Genomic DNA, 17,772 nt, shown 5'->3' with positions numbered 1-17,772 from the left:
CAGCCTTGCCCAGCCAGCCTTGCCCAGGGTGAGTGACAGGTGCAGTTACTTGAGGGATGTTCTGCAATTAAAGGGCAGGACTTTTGATTGTTTTTATGACTGCAAGAGCAGAGTTAACTGCAGGCTCTCCCTCGGTCTGTTTAAACCATGAAAAGCCTGGTTGCACAACATTTTGTGCATAATTGGGAGCAGGAATGTGGCTGTGCAGGGTGGGTGGGTAGCGGGTAGTTATCTGGCTCTGTTAGCTAGCTGACTCTGTTCTGGCTTATTTTTAGCTTACTTCTCTCTCCTGGCCCCATTAACGTCACAATCTGTGCATCTCTTGATAGATTGGACCTGATATCATCTGTAGAAGATAGAGGTATGGAGAGGCTGTGTAACTTGCCCTGGGCCACAGAATAAATGTGGAGCGCTTGCAGGAACTGCTGGTCCTTAAACACTAGCTCTCTGCACCAGAGATATTTTCCAATATCATCAAATGTTTTTAACCAGCTGCTGTAAATTGGGCTGAATTCAGGGGACCTTGGTGACATTTTTGAAATCAGGTACAGACACTGGGTGTTAATGCTGCCGGGCCATAGGAAATGCTGTATGCTATTATCCTTACACATAATGAGGACTACATAGCAGTACTAGCAGCAAATACAGCACCACAGCAATAATCCAAGAGACACTTTTATTTTACTGAAAATGCACATTTGTAATGCTTCCTACATAGACATACCAAAGCAGTCACTCTGGATCAGACTTCCTTGACCTTTCCTATTTGTAAGAGATACCCTCACTGGATAATTGTTTTTATATTCAGACCATGGTGTAATTGAAGCCTTTGGGAACTGTAACTACTGGCCTTTGAAAAATAAAGAAACAATCCACTTTATTGTGCAACTGTTTATTATTTAAGCAAATGAACCACATTTTGATCCTGGAAGTATAGGAATCTCTTGCATATATGATAGATTAGTTGCTTAAAGAGACTGTCAGCTTTAGGCCTCTTGGTAAGTGTATAAAAGATAGGAGAAGGACTGATGGCACTGCTCAGCCAGCAATGTCAAGAAACCACTTTGAAGGGGGAATAAAAAATAGCCTTGTTTTTCAAATAAATGTTGTTCTTGGTCCAGCAAACAGCTCTCAGTCCATTTTCTCAGTGCAAATTAACCTTCAGCCAAAGGCTTGTGTAGTTGTAAGATGCCATCTTACCTGTACGAACTAAGCACAACGCTGAAAGAGGCTGCAGCAGGGAACAAGTCCTGTTTGTGTTTATTAGGGATTTACAAGGAAGAAGAGGAGGCTAGCCTTTCTGCCAGCATGCATTCATGGCACCTAAAAAAACAGTCCTCTTCCTGGTCCTGCCCTTGATTCAGCCCAGCTTCTGAGTCTTGGCTGAGTCATTTTTCCACCTCACTGTGCCACCTCCTAGACCTTCCCAGAATTTGGCAGGTTGTTTTTAAGACTGTCTGTTGGTGACCTAAATGGGGTGGGGAAGTGTGTTATTGCAAGCGCTGTGCCAGGACGCATCAAGCGGCAGTGAGGTCTGCCAGTGCACCACAATGTTTCTGTACGTGCTTCCTACCCTGCTCTTGACTGTGTCTATTCCAGGCATGGCCTATCCCAATTGCACCTTCTTCACATTAAGCTATCTAATCCCTACCCCTACATTAGGTTGGATATTAGGAAAAAATTCTTCTCAAAAAAAGTTGTAATGCATTGGAACAGGCTGTCCAGGAAGATGGTGGAGTCACTGTCCCATGAGGTTTTCAAGAAAAGAGTGGATGTTGCACTGAGTGATGTGGTTTAGCGGGCATGGTGGGGATGGGTTGATGGTTGGACTTGATGATCTCTGTGGTCCTTTCCAACCTTAATGATTCTATAATCCTATGGTTCTATGATTACATATAAAATCTCCAGGTATATCCCCAGAGACAAAAATCACTCAATTGTCAATTGTGTACTCTTTTCCAGAATGTGTACAAAGAGAAAACTGGGAGGAAGAATAGTTCCCTCAACGTGTAAAGTGCAGACATCAGATCTCAATGACTAGAACAGGGGAAGGTCCCATCTTGGCTCCATCAAGAAACTCCTAAGCTTCCCTGTGCCTTGGCATGTAGACATCAGTGTTACATGGGATCAATATGATATAATGTAGGTAAACCACACACCTCCATAGAGTTTGGCACCATCTGAGAAAATAAAAGATCTGAGAATATTTTGTTCTGAATGTTTTTGGCTTCTCCAGCAGCTGCAATTTGATCAAAGAGGCTGTGTCTCGCCAAACATCACTTGAGAATCCTCTGGCTAACATGCTTTAACCATTTCCATACAGCTGAAATACCAGTCTTCAGGAAGGGTCATCATAGTCAAACAGACTCTTGAGAATAGTCCCTGGATATAGACATTTCTGACTACCTGGGAATTGTTTGAGAAAGTGGGTGTGGGGAGTAGTATGTCAAGGATCCTCTTACAAGAAGATGAGCCTCTGGGCTAGAGAGGTCATGGAGCTGGTCGTCCAAACAGAAAGCAGTCTGGCTAGGGTGTGTATAGATGCATGAGCCTGCTTTCCAGTCTTTGAGACTCAGGAGGTTTGCAAAAAAAAAACCCCAAAAACCAAGCCACCTCACTTGCTCCGTATCCTTGCTCTGCTGATAATGAGACAGGCATCGTATGAGGAAGATGGTTCATTCCAGAGTTTCCTCTGGGGAAACCCCTTCCCTGCTTCCTAGTTAGCAGCTTGTCAACACCTTATATCTCAAAGATTTATGCATTTTTCTCTTTCACAACAGCAGACAGTGTCATTATCTTCTGACATGTCACTGACCTCATCCAAAATTTGGTGCTGGCCCTTATCCCATAGCTAAGGGCAATCTGGTCATCCCCAGATGACTCACTACCAGGTTAATGTTTCTTTGTTATTTCATCCTATGGCTCTGCACACCCTTTGCAGTTCCAGGAATTCTTGTCTTCCTTTGTTGTACATTGGGAAGATGCACGTGTCACATTCTCCAAGATTCATTCAAAGTGGGGATGAATGAACATACTGATCTAGCTGTAGATGTCCCTGAGCATTGCAGGGGAGTTGGACTAGATGACCTTTAAAGGTACCTTCCAACTCTAAGGATTTTATAATTCTATGCTTTTTACCTTGTTTTTCAGATCTCTACAAATATATGTTGCTTGGAGGCCTTATTGGAGAGTTTCTTGCAGGCAGTTTTGCCTAGTAATTCCTTTGCTGCCATTGCCAAAGGCTGCAGAGGTTCTCCCAATGCAAGGTAGAAACACTTGAGTTTATATCCATAAAATAAGCTACATGGGGAGGGCAAGCTGTATAATATAGAGTCCATAACTACAGAGAGAGGCTGTAACTGCATATGAGTGAAGATAAAACTGTACAGCCTGTCTTTCTAGCAGACGCCTTACTGGTACCACTGACTGAGAGAGTTTGAAATGATTTTCTATACATTTAGGTCCTGCACGTTGCATCTTTTGTGAAGAAGGGAACTTACTTTTATAAGAAAGGGAGTGAAGAACTCTGTGGGTATCCTCAGGGCCTCAACAAACCTCCATGAAACACCATTCCCACCCTAATTTCCTACACCCCTGTACCTCAGGAGAAGAGGAAGCAGCTTCATTCCTTTATTTATCTCCACTGCTCCTTTTCCTTCATATTTTCACCACACATGTGTCCTCCTCATTCTCACCAACTATATCTCATGTAGGGGTGGATCTGGTTATGTGACCCAAACATTAGGTAAAACTACAAGATCAAGGGCAAAATGAAACCTCCAGTGTTTTCCTTCTCCACCCTTCCTGGTCTGCTAGGCAACCCCACAAAGGCTTTGAAATAAGCACCTCTTCAACCTTGTGGCAGAACCTGTGTCCCAGGCTGTGGCATGACGAATGGATCAGGGAGGGACTTAGAGAAGAAAGCTTGAGAACACTTGTGGGAGATGAGCGCCTTTAAGGGATGCCACTGTCAACCGTGATACTTTTGGCCAGCATGAAGGCATGCAAGCAATTGCAGAATTTGCAGGCAATCTTAGGTCACACATGGATTGACCAGGAAAGACTAAGGACATATTTTTCACTCTAACAGTTACTGCCCACCATGATGATCTGGTTACTTGACTGTGCAGTCCTGCCCACCATCCCAAGGATCACACAGTTTTGGGAATGTGTATGAGCAACCATATGCACATGGAGCAGGGAAGGTGAGCACTGCTTTTGTCTTGTGTGGTAACTAACAAGGTGCAGGATCACAGGATCCCTTGGCCACAAGTAAGTTCCTCTTCAGGTATTTGCTCTTTGTGGGTTTTCTTAGGTTATATACCCTCCAGAGTTTGTCATAACTCAGAATCCCTCAAGATTTGGAGGTATAGATGCCAAATCTATTCTGTTGTGTAATGGCATAGAATCATAGAATAGAATCATAGAATGATTAAGGTTGGAGAAGATCATCTAGTCCAACCGTCAACCCCTCACCATGCCCTCTAAACCATGTCCCTAATCTCTCAGCATCTCTCAGCACACATGATTACATAGCAATTACCAAGGTTGAACAATCGCCAGATATACAACACACCCAACTAATGAGTGCAGGAAAACATGTCTAAGTGATATACAGGCAATGCAGTCACATGATTCAGAATTTAGTATATTTTAGGTTTTATTTTACGTGGATTGCACACACACACACTTTCTCATCTAGCAGCAATACAGCAGGACAATAACAGTAATAAAGAAGCTATCATAAGGCAAAGGTCTGCCATCAGCTCCGAAGATGCTGTTTGCCCAACACACCAAATTGCTTCCGGCTACAATTCCCATCATAACTGGGGTGCTTCAAGACTTTCTGTGGTCATAGTAGCCCTCTTTCCTCCTCACAGTCTGTTGTTCAGGATGGTCCAGAGCACGCTGGCTGATATCCCTGCTGCCATTCCATAGCTGCTTCTCACACTGCCTGCTGCATTGACATTGCAGAGGTTGCTGCTGCAGCAGGTGACATTCCTGTTGCCCACTTTGAAATCTTGATAGTCTTCTTGGCATGATGCCTCACAGCCCTTGCTGATGATGCTGAAGAATCCTATGACCCCTGGAAGGAAGACAGGACAATTACTCCAAGGACTCAATGAAATATTATCCCAGCCAAGGTTCATGAAACTGAACAATGTGTTGGCTCTCCTATATATGAATGCATGATCATGGGTTTGTGCACTACCAACAAGGAGGCTGCCTACTAGAGATATGACGTTCACTCTACCAATGGGTTTTGTTTTCCAGGACTAAGACAAACTGAGCTGTCACCACAGATCTGCACAGAGTTAACGTTTTATATATATATACTTTTTGCCAGATCCAGAATGGGAGAATTTATTTATTGCTCATTAAAGGAGTTTACCCAGACACACAGCTGGCTATGATGAGCAAGGTGAAATTCTGTCCTTTCCATTGAATTCCCTCAGGATCAGCTCTCACTGAAACTCAGCACCTCTCATTTTAACCCATGTTTCCAATTTTCAAAGCCATAAACTTAACAACTGCCCTTGTAAGCAAAACTTCTTGGTATTAAGGAAGAAAAAGAAAGAGTGATATTTGTACATGTCATTCATAATATCACATGCTTAACCGCTAGTGCCCTGCTCTGCTATGTGCTGCACAAAGCAGTTGCACTCTCTTGAGATTTTTTCCAGACTCTAACACTGTACTGGGCATAATGCTTATTATTTCACATGATCCACTGGCAAACACTGAGGAATTTATGACATGCAACAAGCATGTGGCTTTTGAATCACACCCCTATGGCCAGTGAGAGAAGACTTGAACTTAGAATCACAGAGTCATTAAGGTTGGAAAAGACCACTAAGATGATCAAGTCCAACCATCATCTCACCACCACTGTTCCCACTAAACCATGTCCCTAAACTTGATTCAACCACGGGCTTAATAACATTCTTCTTTCACTGGGAAGGGAATATTGACCAACACTACTGTTGAGGCACTTAAAATGGATGACAGCACTAGATAGCATCAAGGGATAAAGATTATTTTTCTGTCATTTTTACCTAAACTAAAACTTTTCTGAAAGCTTTACATCATCCCCTTCTCACCAGATAACTTTTTGAGATGGACACTGAGCTTTGCTGGCCCACACCATCCAATGTATCTAGAATTGGTGGGCTGACAGGGACACCTGAGGCTGAGACCATTCCAGTCTCCAACAGCAACCCCTACCCCATGTTGCCCACCCCCTCTTTGACTTACTGATCACGTCTGTTTTGCATGTTTCATTTTCCTTGCAGTTCACTTTCTCCTGACAGTTGCTGTTGCTGAGTTTTGACTTGCAGCTGTAACACTGAATAGAAGAACCTGCAAGAGACCAAGAGAGGTTATAAGACAAATCCATTTGAAGCTCTCCAGGTAACCAAATCTACTGCCTGCACTGGAAAATAGGATCATTTTTGTAGGTACTCAAAGGAAGATACCACCTCTGTTACTGGGAAAATAGCATTTTTTACATTTTTGCTTGAGGATGTTACACTTGCTTGAGGAGAGGGAAAAATGTAGCAGGTAGTGGAGTGGTTTCAGACGTAGGTGGTACATTGAGGGTGCAAGAACTCAGCTGGATGGCTGCTGTCCTCAGCCAATGAGAAGGAGACCATTCCTTCCTCAGCATTTGAGATGCTCAGCACAGTTCCTCTCAGGAATGGGATTATTGTGATACTCCCACCTTGTGAGCTGGTCAGAGATGGAAGGATGAAGATCCCAGAAAGACAGGTCAGTGTTGTTTATCTTCCTCTATAGCCAGGAATGTTGTGCATGTGAGCCTTAGGTGAGGCACTGCATCCAGTGTTGGGACAAATGGGGAAAGCCCAAAGAAAGAGAAGGTAAGAAAGGAACAGAGCAGGAGATTTTAAGGATTTCTTCCAGCCCTTTTGCTCATTTTGATCAATTTATGATACCTATTGTCCAACAGTCCCTCTTAGAAAACAAAATCTCACAACCACATAGCCATGTGTTCCCATCCCCTCTTGGACATGTCTATGTGTTACCCAAATCAGTGTTGTTAACGTTTGGAGACACAGGTCAAGCAAAAGTAGAATAAGCATTGCAGTTTACAAGTGCCTGGCCCTCGTGAAAAATAGTCCCCCAAGGAGTGAGAGCATGGTGCAATTACCCATCCCTATTACCTACCCATGCCCCAAGGCACCACTGGAGCTTTGCAGATTTGCAAATGTGCTGTGAATGTATGCATGCACCTTAACTCCTTGACTGCCAGGCTTGTCCCATGATTTCTTCAACACCCTAATGCCTGAAATACTCTTTTAAGATGCAGACAAGCCTTAATTAGAAATGAGTGCTATTCAGAGCAGAACAGATTTGAAGCGAGAAGAAATTTGATGTACTTGGTCTCATGTCCAAGTTGTTCTGACATAAATGCCTGATTCAGCAAGGAGTCAAATCCCAGCTTATCTCTAGTGATACAATCTGCTGTCGCATTTATCTGACTTTTAATGCAGCAAAAAGTCACATTTCAGAGCAACTTTCTGGAAGGTAGCAGAGGAGAGGGTCTGTACAAACCGCTTCTCAGCCTATTTCTTAAGCACTCTGTGCCATTTGAGACAAGTTTCTGTTCAGGTCTGCTTCTCCTCTTCTCTGGTAATATAGAAGAGCTGTCTTTAAATCTTATTTTTTCCCAAGTCAGACCAGAAAAGTGACAAATCTGCACTGCTTGTATCCCACCCATCCAGCCTAGAAAATGACATAGTGTGCTATTCTCCTCGTTTCTTTCCTCTTTTCTCACCTACAATCTGTGTAGCTTCAGAAGCCACTTTTAAAATGAGTCAGAAAACAATTTTTTTTATCTTTGCAGAAATGTCACAGTGGTCCATTTCAATAGCATGGGAAGAGGAAGAATAATCCCCAAAAGCAAAGCAAAGAAAAATAAAACAACAATCCCAAACTGAATAGTCTAACTTAAATAATTTTAATTTCAGTTAAATTCAAAGACTTTCCAGTTAAATTCCAACTTTTATAAGACTTATCTTGCCTAGAAGCTGATCTACTCACACTAGGACCATACCAGTACCGGGGCGGAACTGTCTTTTTCCCTGCAATACACAAGGCACCCCATCAAAAAGCAAACATCTTATGACAACTGCACCAGTATTTTTCCCCTCGCTGTCAAAACCCGTAACAATTTTTTTCTTCCAGTTGACTATCTGCTGGAGATGATGGAGGTCTCTCTTACCTGGGTCAGCGCACAGGATGGCTGCCAGCAGGAGGACGAAGAAAACCTTCATTTTGGGATGGCCTCTCTTGTGCTGAATATGAGTTCTTTCCTTGTGGGGCACTTTATATACTGTGGGAGGCAGCAATTGTACATGCCCAGATTAGCATGTGAAGGCGCCTGAGCAAGGTTGTATGTTGGACTCAAGGGAGGGGTTGGCTTATGGTGGTGATATTTGCTTTAGGTACCTCTCCTATCTGACTGTAACTTTCCTAGCTACCAACAAACAGCTCCTCTCCACTACTATGCACTTGCCTTCCCTCCCACCCTTGGACAAAATGTTCATGAGCGGAAAAAAACCTCAAATTCTTTAGAACAAGACTGGCCTTATGCATCTCCCTGGGGCCATCGAGGCTGTGGTTACACCCTGTGAACAGGGCTCTCCACCCCCATTGCTACCCTGAGTGGAGCCATTGTGTTCAAATCAAGCACAAATTGTTGTTTTTTAATAAAAACCTCCAGCTATTTATTTGTATTAGTGTCTCTATGTGACACCACTGGCATGTGGTAGCAAGGTATTTGGGCAAATTACAGTACGCAAGGCTCTTCTGGATAACTGTGTGCTCACATATATTTATTTGGTTGCACTGTTTACAATCTAGTAGGAAACAATGCCCAATTCATTTTTCAGTGTGTTCTGAAATCAAAGGGACCTTGTGATAACTTTCTCTAGTCTACTTATCTCCACATCATAAGCACTACGGCATGCCTTTGTCAAGTAGTGGTTGGGTACAGTTGAACTCCTACCTGAGTGTACTGTAAATAATCCAGGCTTGTTAAAGAAATGGCATTTCCCACCACAGAGAAAGGTGAGTCCAGCCACATTCCAAACTGAAATACAACTGTTTTCTTTGGTGAGTTAGTGAGAGATTTCTTCCATCTGTCATATTCTTTGGCCACTTCTCAGCGTACAAGAGCATAAAAGAAAAAAAAACCCTACTGTTAAGCTCAATATTCTTCCATTTCTTGCTTCACTTTTTAAATCTCAGGAGCATAGGTTTTGTAGCAACAGCTTTCAGAGACTTCACAGAAACATAGAGTGTCTTCGGTTGGGAGGGACCTCAAAGATCATCTAGTTCCAGCCGCTGCTGCTGGCAGCGTTGCCAACCACTTAATCAGATCAAGTTGCCCAGAGCCCCATCCAACCTGACTTGCTTGCACACAATGTAGCTCTTATGCACACAAGACACTACTTCAGAGTGAAACGAAGGTGTGTCCTGGTGTTGGTGAATATTTACTCTTGATCAATGGCTGCAGGATGAGCTATGGAGGATCAGCCAGCATAACTCTGCTAATATTAGTGGCACTACTCTGAGTTACACCAGTGGTGAATCCAACGCAGGAGGTGATTTTGCAAATGAGCAGATCTTGAGTGCTCCTACGTGAACTCTTGAACCACTACTCAAAAGCAAACCAACCAACCAACCAAACTAAATAAATAAATGATCCCTTAACATTCTTTTTGTGTCTATTGCCTTTTGCTTCATCATATTTTTATTTATTTGTACATACACTTTTATGGAATAACTTGAGAAAAAATGAGCAATACGCTGTACCTGGCTAATTTTTATTCTAACTGCTTATGGTTGCCCTTGTAGGATCTGGTTCCTTGTGTTAGGCAAGAAGGGAGTCAAGGGGAGAGGAAAACCCAATCAAATCCACCAAGGTCTGGGATTATTATTATTATTTTCTAATGTCTGCATACACTTGTATCAGTCGTAGCTTTTCACTCTTTTTTGAACTTTTATATGCAGTTCCTGCTTGACTCCTGAAGATGGCAAACATGCCCCGTTGTTATTTTTATACATACATTAACACTCACTTGCCCATAGGATTGTATGTACATAATGTTTTTTATTTTCCTGATGTTACAAAATCCCAAGTTCATCTAATTGCATGCAGGAGACACTAATTCTCTTGGGAACCTAAGAATGTCTACAAATCGCTTGGTTTTGTCTTGTTTAGTTTAGTTTTTTTTTTTGTTTTTTTTCATGCTGGTTTATGTTGTCACTGCAGATTCCTGATAGATATAGCCCTAGATATTTCTGTGGAGGATGTAGGGATGGAGGGATTGGTTAATTGCTCGATCCTGGCTTATCTGCTGGTGTCAGGCTGAAAAAGTTGTGACATGACTTGATTCAGGATGTGATGTCAACAGTTACACTGAGGGGCTGGATAACAGGCATTAGCTGGAAATTTGAGGACAGGTAAAGCAGTAGGTGAAATGACACCTCAGACATCTGGGTAGAGATATTAAGCATCTCCAAAGACAGAAGAAAGTTGCTCTGAACAGGATCCTTGGAGCAGAGTTATTTCAATTCACTCTGCATCAAGTCTCTGTCACTCATCCTACTTCTCTCAGTAGTCAATGCAAAGAGGCTACATCTCCATAGGGTGTTTCCTGAGGTCAGCATGCAGGATGTGTGAGATAAGCTCAGGTCCCACCTCTAAAAAAGACCAAAAAAACTTATCTGAAAATGTTTGAGGTCTTCTTAAGTACATGCATGGAGGTTTCAATGTGTTGCAAATGGAATCTTATTGACTTTTCCACTTCTTGAAGGTGTTTGGTATAGGTGCAGTGAATCAGCTGGTAATGTCTACATATCTTGGTCTATCCTTGGAGGTTGTAGTGCAGCTCAGACTGAGGATGTCCTGAAGAACAATGGGAGATTTCTTGTCCTGAGCATTGCTGTGATGCCTGTAGATCTATTTAGAATGTGGGGATTTCTTTCTGCTAGAACAGGATATGTCATATAGATTTTCAATGCAGATTTTAGGCATTGAAATGGGATTTCCCAATGGCTGCACAATAATATTTCTGGGAATGTAAGCAGCTAAATGTCCCAAGTCAGAACGGATGGGGAATAAATGACATTGAGTCACTAGATGGCAGTAAGGTAAATCACATTACAGATTTGTGTATAAGGAGGGAAGCACTGATCCTAAATGATGCATGTGATTGAACAGACGGGAAAGCAAATGGATAGATAAGGGGAGAGGAAGATTAAAAACAAATAGACACACAGATACCCAAAGAGAGAAGTGGACAGCTAGCTGTCAGAAGGAGATGGTCCTGTGCACACTCTTCTATCAGTGTGTATGGTTATAAGCATTGTCACTTTGGGGCTTTTCTCTGATTGTGGCAAAAGGCCATAGCATGGCCCCTGTCTGAGCCTAAGGTATTTCTTACCACGTTCCCAGAGGTTTTCCACTCTCCCATGCACATGAACTGAAATGGAGAGACACAACATCGGTCCAAGCAGAAGGATTCCTGCCCCTGGATACCTTTGGCTTGCTGCGTAGTTATGTTTCAGCTACACGTATAGATGCTCACTGCTGTCCAACAAAGAGAATGGAGCTGTCAATGAGAAAAGAGAACTGAAAACAAAAGGGTTTGGGGATTCCTGCTAGGTTTATGGACTTTTTCCATGTGCTTTCCCTTCTTTGTGCCTCTTCTTCCTATTATGGCAAATTGGGCTCATGACGCCTGTTATCATAAGGGAACTGCTTTGAGATCCGTGGGTGCCAACGAACAGAACCAATACAGTGATTATTTTACGGGTCTGAATAGGCAAGGAGTCTGTTTGACCTTGAGTGTTCCTACAAGGGACCAGGCACCAGCTGTTCCCATTTAGGATTTCAGATTCCAGAGGTAATCCTGACCAGCCTTGGAGAAAAAATATCACCTTTACATCACCCATGCTCTTGACAACAACCATGAAATCAATTGCTTTAAACTAATCCCATCACGGTGCTGATCTTGCATACAGAACAAACTAGATGGACAAAATTTCCCAGGGTGGAGGGGCTGAAGATACCCATACGGTGGTGCTGTTGCTACGTTGCTGGCGCACAGAGCCCTCAGTGTGTGGGAGCAGCCCAGACTGTTTGTTTAAATTCTCAGCAACTTCTGAGCATCAAAAATGCATTTGACTTTTTTTGTTGTTGTTGTTTTGCTAATTGCTAAGCTCTTTTTGTTGTAAAAGACTCGGAATGTGGGATCCCTGCCAGCCTCTGCTGGCGATGCCTCGCACATCCCCAAGCTGTTTGCAGGAAAATGGAGTGCATTTTCCCATGCCTACACTTTGGTGTTGGGGTGAAGTGTGGGGAGAGAAGCTTATGCTGGGATCACAAAGCAGTTCTGTGTTTACTCTGCCCTCACAAAACACTTTCATACCCCCTCGCATGCCAGGCATCACAACTTCCTTCAAACATACATAGCTAAGGGCAACTTGAAAAACAGGCAGAAAACATGATTTTCCTGAGATGCAACAGAGAAGCATTATATCTGAATCCAGAACCCTCAAGCAGAGGTTCTTCATAGTCTATGACCTTCTTTTCCCACCAGGATTGCTCTGAACGCACATAGTTTCAGCACGGAACACTCAAGTTTTCTAGTCTAGCTGCTGCAGGTAGCAACGTGTAGATCTGATGTTTGGATATACCAAGCTCCATATGAGTCCAGCAGAGACAATTGGTTCCTGTGTGGAAGTGGGTGCATTAATTGCACGGCCATTTATGGACCCTTCTTTGTCCCTCTGTCTTCATTTTGAGCCCAGTAATCCTGGGGGTTGGTGGTTACCCCACTTTAACACAGCTTGAGGAACAAACTTGGTCATGAGAGTTCAGTTCATGTTTTGCGACTTTGTAAGAAATTTGTTGACAAGATTTTGTTCTCTGTTGGAAAGCACCATTTTGTTGACAAAGAAATGTTCTGCAGAAATAATAAAGTTATTTTAAGTCCAGGATAGATTTTACAATCAAACCCAGGTAGAGAGCACAAGATCAATCTAGAATAGCCAATCTCCACTACCCAAGACATGCAATTAAGATGAAGAAGATAGAGGATCAGTCCTTTAAAGTCATGTTGTCTTTTGCTTGAACAGATGCTCTATCCACAGATACTGGAATTCAAGTTGTACTTGTCTTTGTCCCTCCCCTTAGAACCATTCTGCTTGGTGTTAACTAATTATAAACTAATTGGGCTAGAGAGATGCAGTGTCTTGAAGCTATTTGATTGTGATGAATTGTCAAATTCTGACAAAAACTATTTCATTTAAAAAATCCCTTTCTTGTCTGCTTTATCAAATGCTCCAACGCTCAGGATAGCAGAAGACAAGCTGTGTAAAACCAGGAGAGATAATGGAATTTCTGATTAATAACTATCATTTCCTCCTGTTTTGATTGCTTAGCTGGAAAATTGATTTCAAAGATCAACCTACAGTTTCTTGGAGTCATTACTAAAAGAGAGATTTGTTTGTTTGTTTTTATTAAATATGGTGTATGCAAATGGCTCTGAAGTGAGAACTTCATTTTTCTGGCTATATATCCTATGTGAAGTACTGGCTAGGAGGCCCTTCGGCATGCAGTACCAGGGAAATAAAATTATTTCTAAATTCAAGCATTGCCCTCCTATACTGACAGCATGCAAGTAGCCAAAGTGATCAATATGGATTAGAAGAAAAAAAGATCTTTGCTTTGTAGTTTCTGTGCTGGTCACATCCATATCCTCAAAGATTTATTTGGTATATCCTTGGATTACCAGTTTTAATCTGGTTGTATCATACTGTGATTCAGTGATGCTCTAGGTTTCTTCTTTAATTAGCCACTAATGATATGATTGTCTGATGCATTTGAAGACTTACATCTGGGGAGTTTGGGCTGTAGTTTAACCTGTTCTAAACCTGACATCTGAATTTGAAGATGTGTCACTGTCTCCATTGGCTTTGTTGGGTAAATTTCTGCTGACCACAGTGGGAGCTTGGGCATCTGTCTCTAAGATAGGCCACTGCAATGCAGATATCAGGTCTTGTGAAACTGCTATCAACAAATGCATATATACAAGGAAACTAAGTTTTCAAGTTGTGCGGCTCAAAGCTGATTCCAGTGGTTACTTATATGGTTTTGTCACTTGACTGAAAACATCCTTCATGCATCCCCAGGCAGGAGTCAGAGATCCCTTGACCTTTACAAAATGCACGTCCTGCTTTGCTGTAACCTTTTCAGAGGTGCTGCAGACCCCAAACATAGATTTTTGCAATCGATACTATAGCTCTGTAGTGAGCATGTGACTTAATGACTGCATTCTCAGTTTCTTCAGCAAAAACTGAGATTCTGAAGGATGGAAACAGAAATGTGACTGGAATCAAAACAAGGGTCTGATGGGACTCAAATGGAGGAGACAGACTTACAGACTGCAGCTTGGGCACAGGGGTGCATTTTTCATGAATGATGTTTTCTGATGAGCAGCAAAACTAGTGAAGTCTGGTTTCATACAATCATAGAATCATTAAGGTTGGAAAAGACCACTAAGATCATGAAGTCCAGCCATCAACCCATCCCCACAATGCCCACTAACCATGTCCTTCAGTTTGCCATGCATGTGTATCCTCAAAGCTCCAAATTCTCTGTTTAGGTGTTGCAACTTGCACTTCAGATCTCTCCCACGATGATTTACTCTTCAGATGGTCAAAAGGCACCAATATATGGTGTGTGGTTGTGCTGATGCACCAGTCTGACCTATATACTGTCAGTCTGCTGCTCTTAGGAGTGGTTGAGGAGCTGAATTCTTCGGTGGGAGCACTCATTTGGGTTTCTCCTCTATTTGACCAATTTTCACAAGCCTGAGAATATGTCTGGACCTTTGAGATCTTTCTTCTCATTGAATTTATTAGAATCTGGAAAAGCTGCCAAATAAGTAGCTGGATAGATAATGAATGGAGGGATGGAGGGATGGAGAGGCATAATCCATATTGCATAACCCATGTTTCCATAACAGACAAGGTTAAGACTTACGGGACTATAGGAATAACATCCAGAAGTGAAAAAAAAAAAAAAAGGCAAGGCAAGGCAAGGCAAAGGCAAGGCAAGGCAAGGCAAGGCAAGGCAAGGCAAGGCAAGGCAAGGCAAGGCAAGGCAAGGCAAGGCAAGGCAAGGCAAGGAAAGGCAAGGAAAGGCAAGGAAAGGCAAGGAAAGGCAAGGAAAGGAAAGGAAAGGAAAGGAAAGGAAAGGAAAGGAAAGGAAAGGAAAGGAAAGGAAAGGAAAGGAAAGGAAAGGAAAGGAAAGGAAAGGNGAAAGGAAAGGAAAGGAAAGGAAAGGAAAGGAAAGGAAAGGAAAGGAAAGGAAAGGAAAGGAAAGGAAAGGAAAGGAAAGGAAAGGAAAGGAAAGGAAAACGGAAAAAGGAAATGTCAAGGATGTTTCAAAATAATTGCTGACCAGGGAAGAGATAAAGAGGTTGTAGTGGAAGAAACATGGGCCATTCCTCTCTTGTGGTCCATGAGTTATGTGTGGAAACATTAAGGAGTTCAGGGACAGTTTGCTTCTCCCATTTTGATGGTTCACATTGGATGGACCTTGGCTCATTCTTCTTCACTGAACAAAGCAAGGTCGTATGTTCTCAGGAGTATAGCAGCCTGGCTTGAATTAATTTTCTATTAATTACTGGAATGATTTTAGCATGAATAAGCAATGCCTATTTTTAGTAGCAGGACTGATTAGGCATTAGAAAGAATTACCCTGGGAAGCAGTGGGGCTGCTTAGGAAGAGGAGAACAACTGTCTCCAGTCAGACCAAAGTGTCCATCTGGCTTGTGTAGTGCCTCTGACATTGGCCCTCAGTGGATGCATAGAAAAAGATTATAAGAGAAAAAGGCAGAAAAAATGCCTTTTCTCATTACACTCCTCTAATTTCATTATATACGGCTTTGTGTTTTCATGAGCATGAGGTGACATCCAGAGCATCTTGCTTCTTTATGGAATATTTGTTTTTATGGATTTCTCTTACTCATTTCTCTCTCTCTCATCAGTTTCCAGTGATAAGACAAGGAGGAATGGCTTTAAACTAGAAGAGGGGAGATTAAAGTTAGATGTCAGGAAGAAATTTTTTATTCAGAGGGTGATGAGACACTGGCACAGGCTGCCCAGAGGAGCTATGTATTCCCCCTCCCTGGAGGTGTTCCAGGCCAGGTTGGACGGGATCCTGTGCAGTGTGATCTAGTGGCTGGCAACCCTGTCCATGGCAGGAGGATTGGAACTGGGTGATCTTTATGGTCCCCTCCAACCTAAGCCATTCTATGATTCTATGATTTCTCAGCCATTTATGTTCTTTGGTACTAAGTCATCCTCTACAAAAGTTTTACTTATCATCAGCCTTTCACCTGCTCTTTCCAAGACAAAAAAACATTACTTCTTCTTCTCTTTCTTCCCTGGTCATATTTTCCAAACATTTGCTGTTGGCTTTTGCTTCTCTCTGGATCTGCTCCAACAGGTACATCTTCTTGCAGAGGTCTCCAGCTCAAGACTGGAAGCCTTTTGGAAGAAATTTTGCCAAAGGTGAGGTAATAATCTCAGCTCAGTGCCAGTGGTATTAAAATAAATTCTGCAAGGGCTAAGACAGTGTGGTCTGAGGTTTTCTTCTGACCATTCATTTCTGAAGTCATGGAAACCTTTTTAAAACTTCCACAGACAAAATGACAAACCTATGCTTTGAAAAGCAATGCCTGTATCTCTCTGAGTAAATTACATGTTCCTGTTTTTTATTTGTTTGTGTTAGTATTATTGTTTTTGCCAAGAAGTAGCAAGAAATGGATGTGCAAATGCTGCAGATTCTTTTACCCTGCAAGTAGGAGGACTGTATCAAGCCTGGCTGTTGAAAATATCTCCCACCCATACTAATTACTAATTGTACAGTTGTCTGGGACAATTGTAGGCAATTAGCTACATTTATTAGATTAGATACTGTGTGATTTTTGAGTTTAAAAGATCACATTTATCTGAAATAATAGAAAAAGAGACATAAAGGGAAGAATGATCAAAAGAAAGGGGCAGAGGTGAGAAGTGCAGAAGGAATTTGTTTTCAATCTGAACAGCCAGAATCAGTCATGGTACAAAATCAGACTGGTTTAGACAGAGCTTGCCTGGAAATAAAGTTATAAATAAATCATATTTGTAATAATGCAGCTTTGTGTTAGGGTTTACAAAAGAAAAAGATGGGCTGTGCCCTGGCATATCTCAGTTCTCAGTGTGAGGACACACAGACTCCCACTTCCTTCTTCTTCAACACCAGGAGTTTAACATAATTCAACCCAAACCAGCTGACTCCTGTTAATGTTTCTTAGCATCATAGAACCTACAAGAGTTTCAGCAGGAATAGGTTATTATTTTGTTCTTTTCATAAAATTGTGCTACTTGAAGCCTTGGATTATTTATAATCCTCCATAAAGCATTATTTGATTGGTGTGCAATTAATATTTTCTGTAAGAATGATTTTAAAAAAAATCAGTTCTTTGTAATTCCCTGTTGATCTTTTTCCCTTTGTTTGTTTGTTTGTTTATTTATTTATTTATTTATTTATTTATGGTTTTGCTCTTTTTTGGGGAGCAGCAAAGCATTACTTGACTTGAACAAAAACCTTTCCAAGTTTAAGACAGCTAATGGCGTTCAGACCAATTTGCTAGCACAGAAATTGCCAGTACTCAACACAGAGAAGTTGTT

The 17,772-nt window shown here is 42.0% G+C and overlaps 1 protein-coding gene and 1 long non-coding RNA gene across 2 annotated transcripts; one reads left to right on the top strand and one right to left on the bottom strand.

Annotated features, from left to right (window-relative positions):
- LOC110394510 (prostate stem cell antigen-like) lies at positions 4,636-8,399 on the bottom strand. The gene is made up of 3 exons (XM_021388407.1): positions 8,243-8,399; positions 6,256-6,360; positions 4,636-5,086 (listed from the first exon to the last, which is right to left on the bottom strand). The coding sequence occupies exons 1-3, from the start codon at positions 8,292-8,294 to the stop codon at positions 4,875-4,877; spliced, it is 369 nt and encodes a 122-aa protein (XP_021244082.1). The 5' UTR covers positions 8,295-8,399; the 3' UTR covers positions 4,636-4,874.
- Positions 6,635-8,750, top strand: LOC110394511. The gene is made up of 2 exons (XR_002435677.1): positions 6,635-6,768; positions 8,206-8,750. It is a non-coding gene; the product is annotated as an uncharacterized LOC110394511 (long non-coding RNA).

The sequence above is a fragment of the Numida meleagris genome, chromosome 2 (assembly GCF_002078875.1).
Source record: "Numida meleagris isolate 19003 breed g44 Domestic line chromosome 2, NumMel1.0, whole genome shotgun sequence".
Classification (NCBI taxonomy): domain Eukaryota; kingdom Metazoa; phylum Chordata; class Aves; order Galliformes; family Numididae; genus Numida; species Numida meleagris.
This window is presented reverse-complemented; position numbering and strand designations above follow the sequence as displayed.